This window comes from Mustelus asterias, chromosome 13 (assembly GCF_964213995.1).
Source record: "Mustelus asterias chromosome 13, sMusAst1.hap1.1, whole genome shotgun sequence".
In the NCBI taxonomy this organism is placed as follows: Eukaryota; Metazoa; Chordata; class Chondrichthyes; order Carcharhiniformes; family Triakidae; genus Mustelus; species Mustelus asterias.
The window spans coordinates 6,958,416-6,981,447 of NC_135813.1; the positions used below are offsets into that span (position 1 = coordinate 6,958,416).

At 45.8% G+C, this 23,032-nt stretch overlaps 1 protein-coding gene across 4 annotated transcripts in view; it reads right to left on the reverse strand.

The window, feature by feature from the left end:
• gpsm1b (G protein signaling modulator 1b) overlaps positions 1-23,032 on the reverse strand; it is a 298,729-nt gene that overhangs the window by 125,741 nt on the left and 149,956 nt on the right. For all 4 annotated transcript variants that reach the window (XM_078226261.1, XM_078226258.1, XM_078226259.1 and 1 more), the window contains 2 exons: positions 21,905-22,060; positions 16,457-16,565 (listed from right to left, as the gene is read on the reverse strand). In XM_078226261.1, the coding sequence (XP_078082387.1) occupies positions 16,457-16,565; positions 21,905-22,060 (265 nt within the window). The remainder of the gene's footprint in view (positions 1-16,456; positions 16,566-21,904; positions 22,061-23,032) is intronic.

The following is a 23,032-nucleotide window of genomic DNA, read 5'->3' on the forward strand; positions in this document are numbered from 1 at the left end:
CTTTCGGAGCGCTGCTCCTTTGTCAGGTGAAGACGACTCAGTATCGCACCGCGGCAGCCCCTCGGCACCGCACCGCGGCAGCCCCTCGGCACCGCAACGCGGCAGCCCCTCGGCACCGCAACGCGGCAGCCCCTCGGCACCGCAACGCGGCAGCCCCTCGGCACCGCAACGCGGCAGCCCCTCGGCACCGCAACGCGGCAGCCCCTCGGCACCGCAACGCGGCAGCCCCTCGGCACCGCAACGCGGCAGCCCCTCGGCACCGCAACGCGGCAGCCCCTCGGCACCGCAACGCGGCAGCCCCTCGGCACCGCAACGCGGCAGCCCCTCGGCACCGCAACGCGGCAGCCCCTCGGCACCGCAACGCGGCAGCCCCTCGGCACCGCAACGCGGCAGCCCCTCGGCACCGCAACGCGGCAGCCCCTCGGCACCGCAACGCGGCAGCCCCTCGGCACCGCACTATGTCGAGACTGCGTGCTCAAGTCTCTGATGTGGGTCCAGAACCCACAATCATCCTTCTCAGGGCTTGATTTGATTTATTATTGTCACATGTATTAGTATACAGTGAAAAGTATTATTTGTTGCGCATGATACAGACAAAACATAGGAACCGAGAGAGTACAGAATGTAGTGTTACAGTCATAGCTAGGGTGTAGAGAAAGGTCATATAATGCAGGGCAAGTCCATTCAAAAGTCTGACAGCAACAGGGAAGAAGCTGTTCTCGAGTTGGTTGGTACGTGACCTCAGACTTGTGTATCTTTTTCCCAACGAAAGAAGGTGGAAGAGAGAATGTCCGGGGTGCGTGGGGTCCTTAATTATGCTGGTTGCTTTGCCGAGGCAGCGGGAAGTGTAGACAGAGTCAATGGATGGGAGGCTGGTTTGCGTGATGGATTGGGCTACATCCACGACCTTTTGTAGTTCCTTGCGGTCTTGGGCAGAGCAGGAGCCAGACCAAGCTGTGATACAACCAGAAAGAATGCTTTCTATGGTGCATCTGTAAAAGTTGGTGAGAGTCGTAGTTGACATGCCAAATTTCCTCAGTCTTCTGTGAAAGTAGAGGCGTCGGTGAGCTTTCTTAACTATAGTATCGGCATGGGGGGGGACCAGGACAGGTTGTTGGGGGAAGCAAGTATGCCACAGCTGAGACCACGAGGCACGAATTGAAAAATAAATTAATGCCAGTTCCGAAAATGAAACAAAAACAGAAAATGATGGATACGCTGAAGGTACAAGGCAACATCGGAACACAGGAGCAGATCATTCGGCCCCTCAGGCCTGCTCTGCGACTGAATTATATCATGACTGATCTTCCATCTCAACTCCATTTTCTCACACTATGCCCATGTCCGTCGATATCTTTGACATCAGGTTTATCGATCTCTCTCTTGAACACTCAGGGGCTGATCCTCCACAATCTTATGAGGCGGAGAATCCTGAAGATTCACCAGCCTCTGAGTGAAGAAATCCCTCCTTGTCTCAGTTCTACATGGCCTACCTCTTCTTCTGAGGCTGTCTCCTCTGGTTCTAGACCCCTAAACAGGAGAATCAACCCCCCTGCATCTCCAGTGTTGGAATTTTGCATGCTTCCCCCCTCTCTGTCGGGAGAAATGTTTGCTGTTGTGGATGCTTCTGTTGAAGAAGGCTCTGCACCCAAGATGTTAACTTGTCTGGTACCTTCGTGGATTCCCATGAGGCTTCTGGCTCTTGAGTTTTAGACACAGCCTTGGTGAGGGTGCGCGATAATTCTCTTAGCGTTATGGGCGTTAAGCACATTCTCTGCAACTCCTATAAAACCTTAATTGTTCTCAATGTTTGCGTTACATGCTCTGCCATAAATTATCCGCAAATAATAGTGCGATTACATCCACCCAGTGAACCTTGCTTTTCACAACATCACATCTCAGAATCACTACAGTGCAGAAGGAGGCCATTCGGCACATCGAGTTTGCACCACTACCCCCCCTCCGACAGAGCATTGCACCCAGGTCCTATCCCCGTAACCCCACACATTTACCCCGCGAATTCCCCAGGCCCACACATCTTTGGACACTGAAGGGCAATTGAGCATGGCTGATCCACCTAACCTGCATATCTTTGGACTGTGCGAGGACACCAGAGCACCCGGAGGAAACCTACGCAGACACGGGGAGAACGTGCAGACTCCGCACAGACAGTGACCCAAGCCGGGAATCGAATATGGGCCCCTGGTGCTGTGAGGCAGCAGTGCTAACCACTGTGCCGCCCTAAAATCAAAGGGAGAGTGCGGGCATCTGCTTTGTTTCCTACATTACAACAGTGACTACACTTCAAAAAGAAAATACAGTAAGAAGTCTCACAACACCAGGTTAAAGTCCAACAGGTTTATTTGGAATCACGAGCTTTCGGAGCGCTGCTCCTTCATCAAGTGAGTGGAGAGGCGTGAATTGTCTCAAGCCAGGACAGTTCGTAGGATTTTGCAAGCCCAAGCAAAATGGTAGGAGTTACATGTAGTGTGACATGAACCCAAGATCCCGGTTAGGGCTGTCCTCACGCATGCGGAACTTGGCAATCAATTTCTGCTCGGCGATTCTGGGTTGTCGTGTGTCTTGAAGGCCTTGAAGGAGCAGCGCTCTGAAAGCTCGTGATTCCAAATAAACCTGTTGGGCTTTAACCTGGTGTTGTGAGACTTCCTACTGCACCCAAGCTAGTCCAACGCCGTCATCTCAAGAACAAAGAACAATACAGCACAGGAACAGGCCCTTTGGCCCTCCAAGCCCGTGCCGCTCCCTGGTCCAAACTAGACCATTCTTTTATATCCCTCCATTCCCACTCCATTCATATGGCTATCTAGGTAAGTCTTAAACGTTCCCAGTGTGTCCGCCTCCACCACCTTGCCTGGCAGCGCATTCCAGGCCCCCACCACCCTCTGTGTAAAATATGTCCTTCTGATATCTGTGTTAAACCTCCCCCGCTTCACCTTGAACCTATGACCCCTCGTGAACGTCACCACCGACCTGGGGAAAAGCTTCCCATCGTTCACCCTATCTATGCCTTTCATAATTTTATACACATCTCCACATCAAATAAAATACTTCATTGGCTGTAAAGCACTTTTGAGGCCTCAGGTGTTCTTGGAAAAACTCAATATAAATGTGAGTCTGTTTTCTTGCCTCAAGTAAGCGACAGTCAATCAGGGTTTATTCTACTTGTCTACAGCAGAGCTAAATAACCGATGTTGCTGTGCGTGAGTGGCTCACTGGGAGATCTGAATTTTAATGCAGCCAAAAATAATTCATTTTATGCATTTGAACATCATAGATCCTGGGAAGAAAGTTTAAAAACTCTCCACTATAATTAAGTATCTGCTGATGTTTCTAAAACTACTCGAGCTTTTCTCATGCAGGTTATGGCACCGTAAGGATCAGTCAGTTGAATTATAGGTTAGAAACCTCTTTTAAGCATCCATTCTTTCATACATCTGATAAATTTTAATTACCCTCCAAGAAATGCCTGGTTGCTTACTGGACTCTCCGGGTTTCTCCTCACGACTAATGACCATCATTTTTTTCCTGTCTGTTTAAAATAATTCAGGTCCAACTAAAATGAATCACAGGTTCATTGCGGCACAGGAGGCCATTCAGCCCATCGGGTCTCCAAATGAGCATCATAACTCAGTGTCATTCCCCTGCCCTTTCCCCTGTACCCCTGCACATTGTTTCTATTCAAAGCATCATCTAATGCCCTCTTGAACAGTGGAGGTGGCACAGTGGTTAGCACTGCTGCCTCACAGCGCCAGGGACCTGGGTTCGATTCCCGGCTTGGGTCACTGTCTGTGCGGAGTTTGCACATTCTCCCCGTGTCCGCGTGGGTTTCCTCCGGGTGCTCCGGTTTCCTCTCACAGTCTGAAAGGCGTGCTGGTTAGGTGCACTGACCCGAACAAGTGCTGTAGTGTGGCAACTAGGGGAATTTCACAGTTACTTCATTGCAAGGTTAATATAAGCCTCACTTGTGACTAATAAATAAACTTTACTTTATTTGCCTCCACCACACATCCAGGCAGTGCATTCCAGACCCAAACCACTCTCTGTGTGAAAAAGTTTTTTCTCACATCATATTTGCTTCTTCTTCAAATCACAATGTGCCCTCTCATTCCTTATCCTTTCACGAGCGGGAACAGTTTCTCCCTGTCTACTCTGTCCAGCCTCCTCACGATTTTGACCATCTCTATCAAATCTCCTCTCAGCCCTCTTCTCTTCAAGGAGAACAATCCCAACTTCTCCAATCTATCCTGAAGTTTCTCATCCCTGGGACCATTCTTGCAAAACTCTTCTGCACACACTCTCTCCAATGCTTTCACATTCTTTCTACAGTGTAGCACCCAGAACTGTACACAATATTCCAGCTGAGCTCTAACTAGCATCTTGTATAAGTTTAGCATAATCCCCTTGCTCTATACCGCTATTAACAAAGCCCACGATACTACATGCTTATTAACTGCTCTCTCCACCTGTCCTGCAACTTTCAATGATCTAGGCACATATAAACAAACCCAAGTCTGTCTGTCCTGCACCTCTAGAAAGGGCTTGGATTTGTATAGTATCATACCACATCTCTTGTATTTCCCAAGAGTTTTGCATAGAAATAACTTGCATATTTCACAACCTGGTGACATGCCAAAGTACGTAACAGACAATGAAGTAGTAATGTCCGAAAATAATGCAGCCAATTTGTACACAGCAACAGGAATGAGATAGTGACCAGATACTGTTAGTTGAGTGATAATTACTGGTCAGGATGCAGGGACTTTGTTCAAAACAGCACCACAGGATCTCCGACATTCACTTAAGTGGGTAGGCAGGGTCCGAGTCAAAAGTGAAAGATAGCACTCCTTCAGTACTGCAATGACGTATCAGTCCAGATTACACACTCCAGTGCCACACATGAAGCCTGAACTCATGACTTCTGAAGTGAGAATGGCATCACTTTAATATCTGGAATTCTGAATCTACTGATGAAACCATTGTCGATCGTCATAAAAACTCATCTGGTTCACTAATGTCCTCTAGGGAATGAAATCTGCCGTCCTTACCCAGCCTGGCCTACATGCGACTCCAGAGTCACACAATGTGGTTGACCATCAACTGCCCTCTGAACAAGAGCGACTCGGGTTGGGCAATAAATGCCAGCCAGTCAGAGATGCCCGTGTCCCATGAATGAATTAAAAAACACATTCTTTCTAATAATGTTTCCATGCCGATTCGCCTCAACATAGACAGCAGGTATGCAAAGTAGTTTCTACTCCCAGACTCGCATGGTCTTCCCTAGCTTAAAAGGTTTTCCTGGGCCACCTCCAATTCCTCATTCATCCTAAACTCAACCGCCAGCATCCAGTCTTTAGCTAATTACCACCTGGTTTCCAGCACCGTCAAAACAAAACTCCATGTATCCCCACAGCCCATGAACCACTGGTTTCAACATCCGCCATTCTAGTTCATTGATCTCGCGTGATCTTAGTCTACCTTACCTTCTGCAATCCCCTTCATCCGACGAACCAGCCTCCAACCTCCACGATTCTTATTCCTTGTCCCCCATCCTGGAAGTCCGCACCCCCCCGCCCCCGCCCCCACCCCGCCGCCGCCCCCCCTACCAAATCTCACCCCACTTTCAAAAGTCCGTTCCAAAATCTTCCTCCACCATGGTAAATTCACTCTCCTCCTCCACTCCTTCTGCTTGGCATCAGTTCCACTCTCTGTGATGTCCTTGGAGATATTTCATTACGTTCAAGACACTTCTTAAATGTGACTTGTTACAGTTGCTTCTCTTGTGTATGATTAACAGTTGAAACCGGGCTGAACATTCGACCCGTGTGCACTATAAATTAACTGACAAATTGGAAGTTTATTTTGATAACACAGATGCGACCATAATCCTCCAAGGATTGAGGATTTGTCCTGAGATCAGACCCGCCATAATCCCAAATCCAGCCAATACATCATTCACAACATCTCATTTTTTGTTTCAAAAAAAAAGATTTCATTTTTGAACATCTGTACACTTGGGAAGGTTTCATCTAACATAATTGAAAACGGTGTGAAAAATGACAAAGCAACGTTAACTTGATTGAAAATTAGTGCCGCAAATGAACCAGATTTCCTCTCGTGGGACAATGGTATGGGCAATTAAGGATGTAATGAGGCCCCCGAGAGAGTTCAGCAGTGATAAATTGATTCCTGCATAGCCGGTCACTGTCCCACCCTGCATTTCTGAACCAAGTACAGCTCTTCCCAGTTTCACCAGACACTGTCCCAAAGATATTGGCCGAAGGCAAGCATCTTTAAGGCAAGTTATTTTTCTCCCCAGGCCAGGAACTACCCTTGACCCAACCATGCACGCACGGCCTTTGGAGGTTGCTCCAAAGCTGGCCCTCACCAAGTGAGGTAGAACAAAGAGAGAAATAAATGACTATCATCGAAAAGGGGTTCCACTCCTTGAACGTTCAACTTGTACGCGACCATAATATGAACATTATGCATGTCTGCGCAAGACATCCAGGTAGAGTGCACGGCAGCTTCATTGTCAGGAGCTCGGATATCCCGAGGCATTTGAGGAGGAGACCAGGCTGTGTGCCTGGCTTGTGGGTGATATGGGTTACCCGCTTCAGACATGGCTGATGACACCTGTGCGGAGGCCTGTGTTTAACCAGCACACCTTTGGACTTTGGGAGGAAACCCTCGCAGACACGGGGAGAAAATGACTGTAACACTACATTCTGCACTCTCTCCTTTCCTTCTCTATGTACGATATGTATAGTGCGCATGAAACAATACTTTTCACTAATACATGTGACAATAATCAAACCAAATCGTGAAGCGCCCTGGAATGTTTTGTTACATCATAGATGCTACATGAATTCAAGTTGTTGTTTACAGGTGCTGACTCGAGCGTGACAATGGTGTAATCAGAACATGCGAGGAGTGAAGGATTTACACAGGAACAGAATGTCTTTATCATGCGTTTATCATGCTGGCCTGCTATTTCATTCCCTTGTGGCAGAACCCGTGTTGTTTGCCGCCTGCAACTGTGACCCCTGCATAACTTCTCTGATGATCCGAGTCCAAAGTTAAAGGCAGGACTTTCTGCCTGGTGGGCAAAATGTCACTGGTACAATGAACCTGTGGCCGACAGCTAAATTCAGCTCCAATTAGAGAGACCGAGTTATTCCTTATAACCATTACATCCTCAGCATTACAGAGAGTGGCTTGGTTCGTCAGCAACTGAATCAGTTCCTAATTAACCCAATTCTGCACATGTAATTTAAATGTAATTACCGTGATTAATTAATGTGTTACCACTAATAGCAGGACAATTATGCATCCTACAGTTCGTTCATAGCCACAGGATCGGAGTTACTAATTTAAACATACGAAAAGTTGACTGCGTTGAAGACTTCATTCTCCCCCTGTACTTTTACAGGAAAGATACAGAAGAGCAGATAACCAGAGTCTGTTTGTGTTTGCAGTCAAATCTACGGAGAAGTAAATTTACAAAACAGTTGCCAGCATAGAAAACTCCTTTTAGTGAGCACCTTTCATTTCTCAGTCAATAAATCATTATGTAAATATACATGTTCAACTCTATTTGGGTGGCACGGTGGTACAGTGGTAAGCACAGCTGCCTCACAGCGCCAGGGACCCGGGTTCGATTCCCGGTTTGGGTCACTGTCTGTGTGGAGTCTGTACGTTCTCCCCCGTAGGTTTCCTCCAGGTGCTCTGGTTTCCTCCCAGTCCAAAGAAGTGTAGATTAGGTGGATTCGCCAGGCTAAATTCAGATCAGGGGAACTAGCTAGGATAAATGCATGGGGTTATGGGGATAGGGCCTGAGTGGGATGGTGGTTGGTGCTGACTCGATGGGTCGAAGGGCCTCCTTCTGCACTGTAGGATTCTATGATTCTACCTTCTTCCATACAGAAAAAGATACAAAAGTCTGAGATCACGTACCAATCAACTCGAGAACAATTTCTTCCCTGCTGCCATCAGACTTTTGAATGGACCTATCTTATATTAAGCTGATCTTTCTCTACACCCTAGCTATGACTGTACCACTACATTCTGCACTCTCTCCTTTCCTTATCCGCCATGCATTCTATAAACACATGTGGCACAATGGCACAGCAGTTAGCACTGCTGTCTCACAGCGCCAGAGACCGGGTTCAATTCCGACTTCGGGTCACTGTCTGTGCTGAGTTTGCATATTCTCCCAGTGTCTGCGTGGGTTTCCTCCAGGTGCCCTGGTTTCCTCCCACAGTCCGAAGATGTGCAGGTTAGGTTGATTGGCCATGCTAAATTGCCCCTTAGTGTCAAAGGGATTAGCAGGGTGAATACGTGGGGTTACAGCGATAGGGCCTCGGTGGGATTGTGGTCGATGCAGGCTTGATGGGCTGAATGGCCTTCTGCACTGGAGGGATTTTATGCTTTGTCTGTATAGCACTCAGGAAACAATACTTTTCACTGTATCGCAATACATGTGACAATAATAAATCAAATCAAAATTTATTCTGCAGGTACAACAGCACGGTGGCACAGTGGTTAGCACTGCTATCTCACAGCGCCAGCGACCCGGGTTCAATTCTGGCCTCACTGTCTGTGTGGAATTTCTACATTCTCCCCATGTCTGTGTGGGTTTCCTCCGGGTGCTCCGGTTTCCTCCCACAGTCCAAAGATGTGCAGGGTAGGTTGATTGGCCATTCTAAATCGACCCTATTGTCAGGGAATTAGCAGGGTATGTATGTGGTGTCACGGGAATAGGGCATGGGTGGGATTGTGGTCGGCGCAGACTCGATAGGCCGAATGGCCTCCTTCTGCACTGTAGGGATTCCATGATTCTAAGATCAATCAGTGTTGGAATAAGGCTTCCTCATCACATGGTGAATGCGGAATTCAAAACCGCTGGGCATCAAGACCAGCTCCAGGAGAAGGGTTGGAAGGTAGAGGAGGGGGTGTCTGCTAAAATCCCAGGGGAGAGTGTCGGATTGACTCCCTGATGCGTCCTTAGGTCGGGACATTCTACCGACAGCATGTCCGGAAGGGGACAGGCTCTCCACTTTACAGGGGTGGGCAGCCAATTTCCCTCATTAAAGACCCCATTGAAGACCATTTAATGGTGGCCCACATACTTGGTTGCAGCACATAAAATCCAGGGCTAGGTCCTGCCGCCTAACCATGTGAACCCACGGCTCACATTTCTATCTCACCTCCGCACGAACAGTAAGATCCTGACCCAGAAACAATGGAGAAGTACCAGAGTGTTATTAGGGATGAGGAAGGTGGAGAGAAACTGCAATTCTTTTCATTGGAATAGAGGTGAGGTTCAATATTTGATATTTATTTGATTTATTATTGTCACATATATTGGAATACAGTGGGGTTACAGCGTTAAGGCCCGAGTGGGATTGTTGTCGGTGCAGGCTCGATGGGCCGAAAGGGCATTAGCTATGAGGAGAGGTTGGAGAAGCTTGGTTTGTTCTCACTGGAACGACGGAGGTTGAGGGGCGACCTGATAGAAGTCTACAAGATTATGAGGGGCATGGACAGAGTGGATAGTCAGAAGCTTTTTCCCAGGGTGGAAGAGACAATTACCAGGTTTAAGGTGCGAGGGGCAAGGTTTAAAGGAGATGTACGAGGCGCTGGACTGTGGCGACTCGGGGATTTTCACGGTAAGTTCATTGCAGTGACACTAATGAATAAACTTTAAAACAAGCATGCAATTAAATATTTTTTTAATAAACATTCTGCAGAATGGCTTTTTATTGAACTTTAGAGACAACCAAAAGCAGGGATGATGGTTTAACACTGCTTGTTACTCTCTATGTGGCTTCTTTCTCCATTGATGTTTTGCTGGAAAATTAGGAGCGAAGTTGAAAATTAACAAGGAAGGAATGAACATTCCTGCACCAGTGCTTAATGCTTATCTGTGCTGTTTAAAGGTCTTGCTCAATGACATTGCAGTTACTGATAGGACAAAACTGAAGTGTTCTTGGCTTGAATTCTGCAACTCTTCATTGGACAGAGGAATTAAGATGCCAAAAGGAGAGAATTAATGAGTTAAAGCCAACTAGCCGAAACATATTTTAATTTATTTTTCATGATCTACAAGGCACAAGTCAGGAGTATGAAGGAATATTCTCCACTTGCCTGGATGGGTCAGCTTCAACAACACTCAAGAAGCTTGGCACCATCCAGGACAAAGCTGCCCCCGTTTGATCAGCACCCCAATCACCAAGTTACACAGACGCTGCCTCCACCACTGACGCACAGTGGCACCAGTTTGTACTATCTACAAAATGCACTGCAGCAACTTGCGAAGACTTCTTCGAGAGTACCTTCCAATTGCACGGCATCTACCTCCTAGAACGGCATGGGTCGCAGACACATAAGAATACCACCCACCTGCAAGCATGACTTGGAATTGTATCACCATTCCTTCAAAGTCACTGGGTCAATTTGCAGGAACGTCCCTCCTTACAGCACTGAGTGCACCTACACCACACTGACTGCAGCGGTTCAAGAAGGCAGCTCGAAAACACCTTCTTAAGCGCAGTTAGCGATGGGTAACAAATGTTGACCTTGCCAGCAAGACTGACATTCAATGAATGAAATTTAAAAATTATTTGAACAACCAGCTCTGGAACAAGTTCAAATATATTGGGTTGTTCTTGTTTTTGGAGTGTTATTGAGGTGAGTTCTGGGTTGAGAAACTAGAAGCCTTAGTCCTGAATAAATCATGCAAACAATAACAGTGTGAAAGAAAAATGAGAGTCAGCCTGCCATTTTATATAAGCTTCAAACTATATCAATGACATTAATTGATGTCCCCACAGATTTCCCAGACATTCTCCCTTCCACCTTCTTCCATCGGGAAAAAGATACAAAATTCTGAGGACACGCACCAACTGACTCAAGAACAGCTTCTTCCCTGCTGTTGTCACGACTTTTGAATGGACCTACCTCGCGCTAAGTTGATCTTTCTCTACACCCTAGCTATGACTGTAACACTACATTCCGCACTCTCTCCTTTCCTTCTCTATGAACGGTATGCTTTGTCTGTACAGCGTGCAAGAAACAATACTATTCACTATTTTAATACATGTGACAATAATAAATCAAATCAAATTAAAGTGCTTTAGCGCCAAGTCAGAGCTAAACGCAACATTCCAAGAGAAATACACTGCGACATTTAATAAAACTATCACCAGGTGGACTTTTTAAAAATTCATTTGTGGGACATGGGCGTGACTGGCTGGCCAGCATTTATTGCCCATCCATAGCTGCCCTCGAGGTGGTGTTGGTGAACTGCCTTCTTGAGTGATTGATACAACCGAGTGGCGTGCTGGGCCATTTCAGAGGGCAGTTGAAAGTCAACCACATTGTTGTGGCTCTGGAGTCACATGTAGGCCATCGTGGATTTCCTTCCCTAAAGGACATGAGTGAACCAGATGGGTTTTTCCGACAATCGTTTCACGGTCAGTAGATTCTTAATCCTAGATGTTTTTTTAAAAAATTCAAATTGACCTATCTTATATTAAGTTGATCTCTCTCTACACCCTAGCTATGACTGTAACACTATATTCTGCAATGTACTCTATGAACGGCATGCTTTTTCTGTACAGTGTGCGAGAAACAATACTTTTCACCATATCCAAGTAAGTAACATTCACGCCACACAAATGCCAGGCAATGACCATCACCAATAACAGACACTCTAACCACCGCCCCCTTGACATTCAATGGTGTAACCATCACTGAATCCCCCACTGTCAACATCCTTGGGGTTACCATTGACCAGAAGGTCAAATGGACTCACCACATAAACATAATGGCTACAAGAGCAGGCCAGAGACTGGGAATACTCCACACTCCCCAAAGCTTATCCACCATCTACAAGCCACAAGTCAGGAGTGAGATGGAATACTCCCCACTTGCCTGGATGGGTGCAGCTCCAACAACACTCAAGAAGCTCAACACCATCCAGGACAAAGCAGCCCAGCTTGATCCACAAACATCTACTCCCTGCACCACCGACACTCAGTAGCAGTGACAAAGGGTCATCTGGACTCGAAACGTCAGCTCTTTTCTCTCCTTACAGATGCTGCCAGACCTGCTGAGATTTTCCAGCATTTTCTCTTTTGGTTTCAGATTCCAGCATCCGCAGTAATTTGCTTTTATTTTTCTGGATTAATAGTCTAACGATAATACCACCAGGCCATTGCCTCCCCATATTCTTTGCAGACTTCCCTTACTTCCATCGCCAAAGCAAATGATCAATGTTGGCTTTGGGGAAGCTTGCTGTGTGCAAATTGGCAGCCATGTTGTCTACTAACAATGATGACTACACTTCAAGGAAGTACTTCATTCATTGTAAAGTGCCATGGAACGTCCCAAGGTCATGGAAAGGAAAGTTTTTTGAACAACGAGATGGTCCTAAACCTCCATAAGGACTTGTGCGATAGCAACTTCCCACCTTGGGCTGGCCAGGCAGATGGCATTTTTCTTTTTTGGTCCGGATCATTGTAGCTCATTCACATTAAACACTTCAGTGCGCGTTAATACCCATCTGCCAGCCAATTTGTTCATCATTAATGATTGTGCCGAGTTAGTGTCTATCGGACTTGTTTATCTTGGCAGCTGCAAGCCAACCAAGTGGTGTGAATGTAATCTGTTCTCCACATGACTGATCACAACTCTTTAACTACGGAATGGGATTTATGTAGCCTAAAGGATTGGAAATGGGTCTTGCCCCAATTAAGGTTACTGTCGGTCATGCCATCTTAATTGGTATTAAGGTTGCCCCACTGCAGTAAGGCTAGAATTTTGTTTTCCAACGCTGAATTTCCAACATTTTTCTTGCTAAGTGAAGCTTGAATCAAGGTTATTTCAGGACACTCTGAACGCAGCTCCAATAACATTCCGTCCACTCACCACGCTGGACAAGGGTTTATCTCATTTACCCGTTTTTCATTTCTCCTGCACAATATTGAGAATTCTAAATTTATTGTTTGCTTTTACAAGTAGAATTGCTAATTCTCCTCTTAGTCGTGAGTTACCTTTGTCTAAAAGCACTGATTTCATCCAAATTCCAAATTGTTCAGTACATGGTTGATTCGAATTGGCACAACGCATAAGAATTGTGCGCAGTGTGCCAATCTAAGCACATTGCAAAGAACCAAACCCTTGGTGCGAATGCATTCAAAACCTTTTCAATACAGTGGGAAAGAAAGTCTTGGCTCCAGCTCAGTTGGCAGTATTTCCACCTCAGACCTTCTGGGTTCAAGATCCACTTCAGGAACTGAGCACATCACTTCAGTTAACATCTCAGTGCTGTACTTAGCGAGTGCTGCATTGTCAGAGGTGTCATCCTTTGGGAAAGGCGTTAAAAACGAAAATCTCACCTGCCCATCAACAGGACATGAAAGACTGCATGGCGCTTGCTGCTTCCACTGCATGACATGCAAATAGTCCTGCGCGTTGCAGCTACATCAGGCTGCCACCTCATTTTTAGGTCTGCCTGGCATGCTCTCCTGCATTGAAGCAGTGATGTGGAGTTGCCGGCGTTGGACTGGGGTAGGCACAGTAAGTAGTCTCACAACATCAGGTTAAAGTCCAACAGGTTTATTTGATAGCGCAAGCTTTCGGAGCATTGCACCTTCATCAGGTGAAGCAGGGCTGATCTCCAGGCTTGATGGTAATAAAGAACAAAAAAGTCTAGCACAGGAACAGGCCCTTCGGCCCTCCAAGCCCGTGCCGACCATGATGTCCGAACTAAACAAAAAAAAACCTTCTGCCCTTACTCAGTCCATATCCCTCTATTCCCTCCCTATTCATGTACCCATCCAGATGCCTCTTAAATGTTGCTAATGTGCCTGCTTCCACCACTTCCTCTGGCAGCATGTTCCAGGCACCCTCCACTCTCTGCGTGAAAAACTTCCCCCGCACATCTTTTTAAACTTTCCCCCTCGAGCGGGGGATACCCTGGGCCATTAGGTTACAGATTGTGGTTGGATAGAATTCTGCTGCTGCCCCGCAGCACATCATGAGTGCCCAGTTTTTGCTAGATTTGTTTGAAATCTATCCATTCAGCACGGTGGTGGTGTCACACAACACGATGTGAAGACTGGACTTTGTCTCCACAAGGACTATACAGTGGTCACTGCTAAAAATACTGTCATGGACAGATGTATCCAGAACAGGTAGACTGGCAAGGACGAGGTCAAATAGGCTTCTTCCTCTTGTTGGTTTCGTCACCACCAGCCCCAGTTAACGTCCTTTAGGGCTCAGCCAGCAAACTCAGTAGAGGTGATACTGAGCCACTCTTGGTGACGGATGATGGATCATAGAATCCCTATAGTACGGAAGGAGGCCATTCAGACCATAGAGTCTGCACTGACCAGAATCCCTCCCAGGCCCTATCTCCATAATCCCATGCATTTACTGAGCTAATCCCCCTGATGCTCATTTAACCTGGCCAATCCACCTAACCCGCACATCTTTGGACTGTGGGAGGAAACCGGAGACCCGGAGGAAATCCACACAGAGACGGGGAGAGCATGCAAACTTCACACCAAGGCTGCAATTGAACCTGGGTCCCTGGCACTGTAAAACAGCAGTGCTAACCAGTGTGCCACCGTTCCTATGTTGAAAGCTCACCTCACAGAGAATATTGTGAAAGGGTGCAGAGAAGATTTACAAGGATGTTGCCTGGATTGGTTGGCATGCCTTATGAGGATAGGCTGAGGGAGCTCGGTCTTTTCTCTTGGGAGAGACGAAGGATGAGAGGTGACCTGATAGAGATGTACAAGATGTTGAGAGGTATAGATCGGGTGGATTCTCGGAGACTTTTTCCCAGGGCTGAAATGGCTGCTACGAGAGGACACAGGTTTAAGGTGCTGGGGAGTAGGTACAGAGGAGATGTCAGGGGTAAGTTTTTCACACAGGGTGGTGGGAGAGTGGAATCGGCTGCCATCAGTGGTGGTGGAGGCAAACTCGATAGGGTCTTTTAAGAGACTTCTGGATGAGTACATGGGACTTAATAGGATGGAGAGTTATAGGTAAGCCTATATATAAGCCTAGGTAGGTAGGCACATGACTGGTGCAACTTGTGGGCCGAAGGGCCTGTTTGTGCTGTATCTTTTCTATGTTCTAATATTCTGTGCCCTTGCCATCCTCAGTGCTTCCTCCAGTTGGTGTTCAACATGGAGGAGAACAAATTCATCAGCTGGAGGAGGATGAATGCAGTATGCAGTAGGAGGTTGCCTTGCCCATGTTTGACCTGATGCCATGAGACCTCATGAGGTCTAGAGGCAATGTTGAGAATGCCCCTATGACTGTATGCTACTGTGCCACCACCTTTCATCAGTCTGCCTGCCAGTAGGACAGGACATACCCAGGAATGGTGATGGTGGTGTCTGGGACATAGTCAAATTCTTAAAATCATACCTTACAGACAAGGTTTGGCTGTTGCTTGACCAGTTTGTGGGACAACTCAGCCAATTTTGGCACAGGCCCCCAAACGTTAGTATGAAGCATGTTGCAGGGTTGACAGGGCTGAGTTTGTTTTATTCATTCATGGGACACAAGCTTCACTGGCTGGCCAGCATTTATTGCCCATCCCCAGTTACCCGAGGGCAGTTGAGAGTCAACCACATTGCTATGGCTCTGGAGTCACATGTAGGCCAGACCAGGTAGGGACAGCAGATTTCCTTCCCTAAAGGACATTGGTGAACCAGATGGGATTTTTCGACAATCGACAATGGTTTCATGGTCATCAGTTGATTCTTAATTCCAGATTTTATTTATTATTGAAATTCAAATCCCACCATCTGCTGTGGCGGGATTCGAGCCCGGGTCCCCACAACATCAGCTGACTTTCTGGATTAATGGTCTAGTGATAATATCACTAGGCCATCGCCTCCCCAACATAGTTTGCAGATGACGGAGGCGATTCTCCCAAAAAATTCTAATTCGCGTTAAAACTGGAGTAAATCCCGCTGGTTTTATCAGTAGGAGTTTCAAAATGAATCTCGCACACGCTGTGCCCTAGCGTGATCCACGCGATAAATCAGGGGACAGGGTCTATTCCCACTGGAGGGGCCGGCAGCATAGCACCGAGTGGGCCACTGCACATATGCCGATTTGTCAGCGCCAAGATTGACACATGCGCAGTGGCCCCGCACCGCCAGCCTCCCAATCCCTATCGAGCCCCTCCACAGCTCAAGAAATTTCTCCTCACCTCAGTTCTAAAAGGTTTACCCCTTATCCTCAAACTATGACCCTTAGTTCTGGACTCCCCCATCATAGGGAACATTAAGGAAAGGTTTGCAAAGAAAAGATGGATAGCACTCTCAGAAGAGCCCACACAAGGGAAATGGGAAAATTGACATCCTTCTGTGCTCTATGATGCTACGAAGCAGCTCTGAAGATTTCTTACCTCTCTGGAGATTTCTAGATGTCGCAAAGCGAAGTGCAGTCCTTGCTCGTGGCTCCCAAGTGACACATACGCGTTTCCCAGACTCCAGCAGGCTCTCCCTTCTCCAACCCTGTCCAAACAACCAAAAATAACACCTTAGCCCCCTTATTCATGGCGATGGACCCTACCGTGCTGTCTGAGACAAATTAAACAATTCCCATGCCCTCCTGTCATTGCACCGAGAACGTTTCAGTCATCTCACCCTGGTTTTCTCTCGTGCTGAGAAAAACTCATTTTTCAGACACAGCTTTCTGCAGCAAATGTCATGTGAGTGTACCTTTAAGAAAGTTTTCTTTTAAAAAAATCATGCGGCTTACCGCTTCAGTGATGTCATTGGGGGCGGAGTTAAGCTGTGGCAGTCAGGTGATATGGCTTTCAGTTTCGTTTGTGGCAGTCAGGTGATCGGGGTTCTTTTTCCTTTGGGCTTTTGGTTTTATTTTGGTGAGTGTGTTGGAAGCAGTTTAGCAGCAAGCTAAGAAGCAGTCTCTCTCCCTGTTCTTCTCTTTGTTTGGTTCTGAAACTATGATCAGTTAGCTGAAGGACAGGCTTATTGCCATCCTGCCTTTAAGAAGCTGTGTTTTGGGAAACAGATTTAACTACAACCTCTTCTGAGTTTCTTCACAAGGGATTTTCAGCATTGAACCCAGGATTCCAGTAACAAGTGGGCATTAACCTATGGTGTATTGTGCTTATTTGGAGGGTTTTGTGCATTGGATATTGGCTTTGGCTGGAACACATTAGAGATATTCTGTAAGTTATCATGGTTGTTGTGTTTCTTGTTTGTAATTGTTAAAAGTTCTTGCTAATTGTCTTACTTTGCACTTCAACAATATTCTTAATTAAACTTTGTTTCTGATAAAAGCTTCTTGTGGGTCAGTTGAATCGCACCTGAAGTAAAACCTCTCATGCTCATCCTAGCCAAATTCAACATAAAATGTTACAGGTCAGGCGAACTTCGTAGAACACTTTGAGGTATCCGACCTGACTTGTAACACAAAGTTTTGCACAATTAGAAATTGAACAGTCCCTCTGTCTTTTCCTGCATGAAGGAAGCACAAAGAAAACCATTTGTAAATTCGATTGGGTCTCAATGAGAACAAAGGAACAAGAATAGGCAATTCAGCCCTTCGCGCCCACTCCGCGTCAGGGCTGTTTTTATAACTTTAGCACTTCGTTGCTGGGAGATGGTTGAGAGGACGGCAGATGAATTTCAAAATTGAAAGTTACTGGGATCCAAGTCAAAGCCAATGTTACACGGGACATGAGGTATCAGGGCCTTGGAAATGTGAACTCAAGGTGAATTGATGGTTGTTAATGGTATGCTCATGATACTGTTAGGATACACAGGTGAAGGGCATTGTTTGGTGAAGTACTTGGAGCACTTGTAAATAGGGGAGCTCCCCTGGTTAGTCCACAGAATATAAATAGGGGACTGGGCAGCCTTACGGTAATGGTCATCATACTGACCTTTCACAGCCTACAGCTTGAAACTGGACAGAAATATCATAAATAGGGGATGAGGCTGTCAATTTGCTTATTTTTATTGGTACTCAAAAGCATATAAATAAGGGATAGCTGGGTCACTGGATGTGTCATTGGGAGAGCAGGCAGACTAAACAAAGTCAATAAACTCTTTTATAAATAAACACTCAGTGTCTTAGTTTTGACTTCACTTTTGATTGGCCATGCTAAATTGACCCTTGCGTGTCCCAAAATGTATAGGTGCGATGGATTAGGCCATGGCAAATGCATAGGGTTACAGTGATAAGGCGGGGGAAGAGGCAAGATACTCTGTTGGAGAGTTGGTACAGACTCAATGGGCCGAATGGTCTCTTCTGCACTGTAGGGATTCTATGATGAAACGGATGTGAGTTAATTGAATCACGTTACTCAGCAACCCATGACTCGGAACAAAAATCACGCCAGAGGACCAGTGGGCATGTTGCAAGAATGACAACGTTTGTAAGGTTTGCTTTGGGGGGGGCAAGGGGGGGGTGGTGGTGGAAATCAAACTTCTTAACGTTGCAGAAAAGTTTCAAAAGTGCTCCAGAAGGAAACGATTGAGTGCAGACTCTGTCTTGTGAAACTCACATTGTCAGACAAGGTGATTCCACTATTCATGGTCAAGGGAAGTCTGCTCTTCTGAACTGAACCGAAGCCAAAGGCACAGACAAGGCACCAACCCAATTGTCAAACTCTGCTGCCACTTGCCAATTGATTTATTTCAGAAAACTGAGTGCGTAATTTCTAAAAAAATTACAAACCTTTGAGCCCTTGATCACCAATAATGATTCATAAAAGGGATCAGACAGTTTTTGCAACATAAATACACAGATACCTTGGCTTCAATTCATCAGGTGTTCCAGTTGGATGATGAATTTTAAGCTGCTCTGAATGTCAAAGGAGCAATACAACATTTTATTCTAAACTATCAAAGTTAATTGGTTGTACCTGACAACTGTAATTTATTCCAATCTGACACAATAATGAACGCTTGAGTTGGAAAATTGCTGCATCTCCGTGGAATAAGTTCAATGACATGGCGGCACAGTGGTTAGCACTGTTGGCTCACAGGGCCAGGGACCCAGGTTCAATTCCTGACTTGGGTCACTTTCTGTGCAGAGTTTGCACGTTCTCCCAATGTCTGCATAGGTTTCCTCCAGGTGCTCCGGTTTTCTCCCACAGTCCGAAAGACGTACTGGTTTGGTGCATTGGCCAAGCTAAATTCTCCCTCAGTGTACCCAAACAGAAGCCGGAGTGTGGCGACTAGGGAAGTTTCACAGTAACTCCATTGCAGTGTTAATGTAAGCCTTATTTGTGACACTAATAAATAAACTTTAATTTAACTTTATGTGCGTGCCGCACCAAGAAGTTGCATGCACTCAAATGATAAAAAATGTTTCAAGGTAAGTCACAAAAAGGTTCCTTCAGTAAAGAGCCAGCACATTGAAATTAATAGTACGTATTTCACGCTGGTGTGATCTACAACACCAGCACGATAGTAACAAGTTTATTTTCACACTGGCTTAGAATGAAGAAGCAATGTCATCCTAGAATCCCTACAGTGCAGAAGGAGGCCATTCGGCCAATCGAGTCTGCACTTACCACAATCCCACCCAGGCCCTATTCCCGTAACCCCACATATTTACCCTGCTAATCCCAATGACACGAGAGTTAATTTAGCATGGCCAATCCATCTAACCCGCACATCTTTGGACTGTGGGAGGAAACCGGTGCACCCGGAGGAAACCCACGCAGACACAGGGAGAATGTGCAAACTCCACACAGACAGTGACCAGAGGCCAGAATTGAACCCGGGTCCCTGGTGCTGTGAGGCAGCAGTGCTAACCACTGTGCTACCGTGTCACTGTGAGGCAGCAGTGCTAACCACTGTGCCACCTCAAATTGGATAAGGGAAGATGAAAAAATGTCAGGGCGACCTGCAAAATTCCAGAAATATCCCAAATTTCAGAGTCGATAGACAGATTGATAATACAGTACTAAAATACAAAGCATTTTTAAAAAAATTCTAACTTTTCCAATTTGGCCACGATGATACCGTGTACATGTTATCTGCACCCCAAACCAACATATTATTTAATCTAGACTTGTGTTGCAATTTTACTGCAATTCTCAGACAGAGGAAATCTTGAAGAAAAAGTAGCATTTAGTTTATGAATGGCAGATAACATACAAAATGTTCCTTGGTTGAAGTTTGTTATATTTTCCTGTTTTTAATTACGGTTACGTATTAGTTTTCGGATCAGAATCCGTGTGTGCTTTAACGGAGATTCATATGGAAGCAGCTGAACACAAATGATTTTAAAATGGAAAAAAAAATCAATGTTCATGGGAAGAAAATAAGCAAGTCTTGTATTTGATAAAGGGACTGGTTACCAAACCAAACATCCACCTTCTTCCGTCAGGAAAAAGATACATACATCTGAAAACACGTACCAACCCACTCAAGAACAGCTTCTTCCCTGCTGTCATCAAGCTTTTGAATGGATCTACCTTATATTAAGCTGATCTTTAGAAAATATAGAAAATAGGTGCAGGAGATGTGCGGGTTAGGTTGATTGGCCATGCTAAAATTGCCCCTTAGTGTCCTGAGATGCGTAGGTTAGAGGGATTAGTGGGTGGGATATGAGGGTAGGGCCTGGGTGGGATTGTGGTCGGTGCAGACTCGATGGGCCGAATGGCCTCTTTCTGTACTGTAGGGTTTCTATGATTTCTATGAGTCGGCCATTTGGTCCTTCAACCATGCACCACCATTCAATATGATCATGGCTGATCATGCACTTTCAGTATCCCAGTCCCACTTTCTCTCCATTCCCCTTGATCCCTTTAGCCACAAGGGTCATGTCCAGCTCCCTCTTGAACATATCTAATGAACTGGCCCCAAAGTCTTTCTGTGGTAGAGAATTCCACAGGTTCACAACTCTGAGTGAAGAAGTTCTTCCTCATCTCAGTACTGAATGGCTTACCCCTTATTCTTAAACTGTACTCTTCTTATTCTATACACACTAGCTATGACTGTAACAGTATACTCTGCACCCCCTCCTTTCCTTCTACCCATGTACTCTATGAACAGTATGTTTTGTCTGCATAGTGTGCAAGAACAATACTTTTCATGGTATCCCAATAAATGTGACAATAATAAATCAAATCAAAATCCTGCTATCAATCCTGTTTTTGGTTAAGTTTAAATAGATACCATAATTAAGTTTCACTTAATTTCTTCACGGCTAATTAAAATGTTAACTGAAATATTTCCTCAATTCACAGTCCCTGTGTCTGCGTGGGTTTTCTCCGGGTGCTTCGGTTTCCTCCCACACTCAAGACTTAGATGGATTGGCCATTGTAAATTGCCCCTTAGTGTCCCAGGATGTGGAGGTCAGGTGGATTGTCCATGGTAAATGTTTTGTATCATGGGGATAGGATGGGTTGGGTGGGGGGGGGGGGCAGACTCGTTGACTTGATGGGCCGAATGGCCTCTTTCTGCATTGTAGGGATTCTACAGTTCAATGGATAAAGTTTATTTATTAGTGTCACAAGTAGGATTACATTAACACTGCAATGAAGTTACTGTGAAAATCCTCTAGTCGCCACACTCCGGCACCTGTTCAGATGCACTGAGGGAGAATTTAGCATGGCCAATGCACCTAACCAGCATGTCTTTCAGATTGTGGGAGGAAATCGGAGCACCTGGAGGAAACCCACACAGGCACAGGGAGAACGTGCAGACTCCACATAGACAGTGACCCAAGCCAGGAAAGGAACCCGGGTCCCTGGCGCTGTGAGTCGACAGTGCTAACCACTGTGCCACCGTGCCGCCAATATTGTACATAATTGCCAACGGCAACTCAATCCCACACAAGTAAAAAAAAATCTCCTGAAAGCCTCTACCTGTCCTTGAGTTCCTGGGCAATGGATAGATGCTTAGTGTGGTATTCAATAGCTTTCTCGTAGTCCTGCAGCAGGGTGTAAGTGTTACCGAGGCTGTAACACGCTTGAGCTTCAACCGCTTGGTCCTTTAGCTGTCTGGATATCTGAAGGGTTTTCCTGTGGAAACAGAAGAAAAATTTCAGCTGACAAAATAATGCAGGAAAGCCCCAAATATGGGCACATCAAGATGGACTGCGATTCAAGAAAACGCCTTACCACCAATTTCCCAAGGGCTATGAGAGATAGGCAACAAATGCTGCCCTTACCAGCATTACTTGGAATACTGTGTACCGTTCTGGTCACCCTATTATAGAAAGCATATTAAACTAGAAAGAGTGCAGGAAAGATTTCCTAGGATGCTACTGGGATTTGATGTTATAAGGAGGCGCTGCATAGACGAGGAATTTTTTTCCCAGGAGCATAGGAGGCTTAGGGGTGATCTTTTAGAGGCCTATAAAATAATGAGGAGCATAAATCAGTTAGTTAGTCAACATCTTTTCCCAAAGGTAGGGGAGTCTAAAACTCGAGGGCATAGGTTTAAGGTGAGAGCGGAGAGATACAAAAGGGTCCAGAGGGGCAATTTTTTCACACAGAGGGTGGTGAGTGTCTGGAACGAGCTCCAGGAGGTATTAGTAGAGGCGGATACAATTTTGTTTTTTTAAAAAACATTTAGACAGTTACATGGGTAAGATGAATATCGAGCAATATGGGCCAAACGCAGGCATTTGGGACTAGCTTAGTGGTTAAAAGGGCAGCATAGATAAGTTGGGCCAAAGGGCCTGTTTCCATGCTGTAAACCTCTATGACCTACACCCTCTGAAAAAAAAATAAAGGCAAGAAAATTAGCCATAGTTTTTTTTAAATTTACTTCTTTTCAAATGGTCTCCAAACTCAGAATCGAACAACTAGCCATTGGCCCAAAACATTAACTCTGTTTCTCTCTCCACAGATGCTGCCACATCTTCTGACTTCCTTATGTGTTTTCATCTCAGACTTCCAGTATCTGCAGCAATTTCCTTTTTAGCTGAAGCAATTTTAATCAGTGTTTGTTCTTTATTCTTTCATGTGATGTGGGTGTCACAGAGAAGG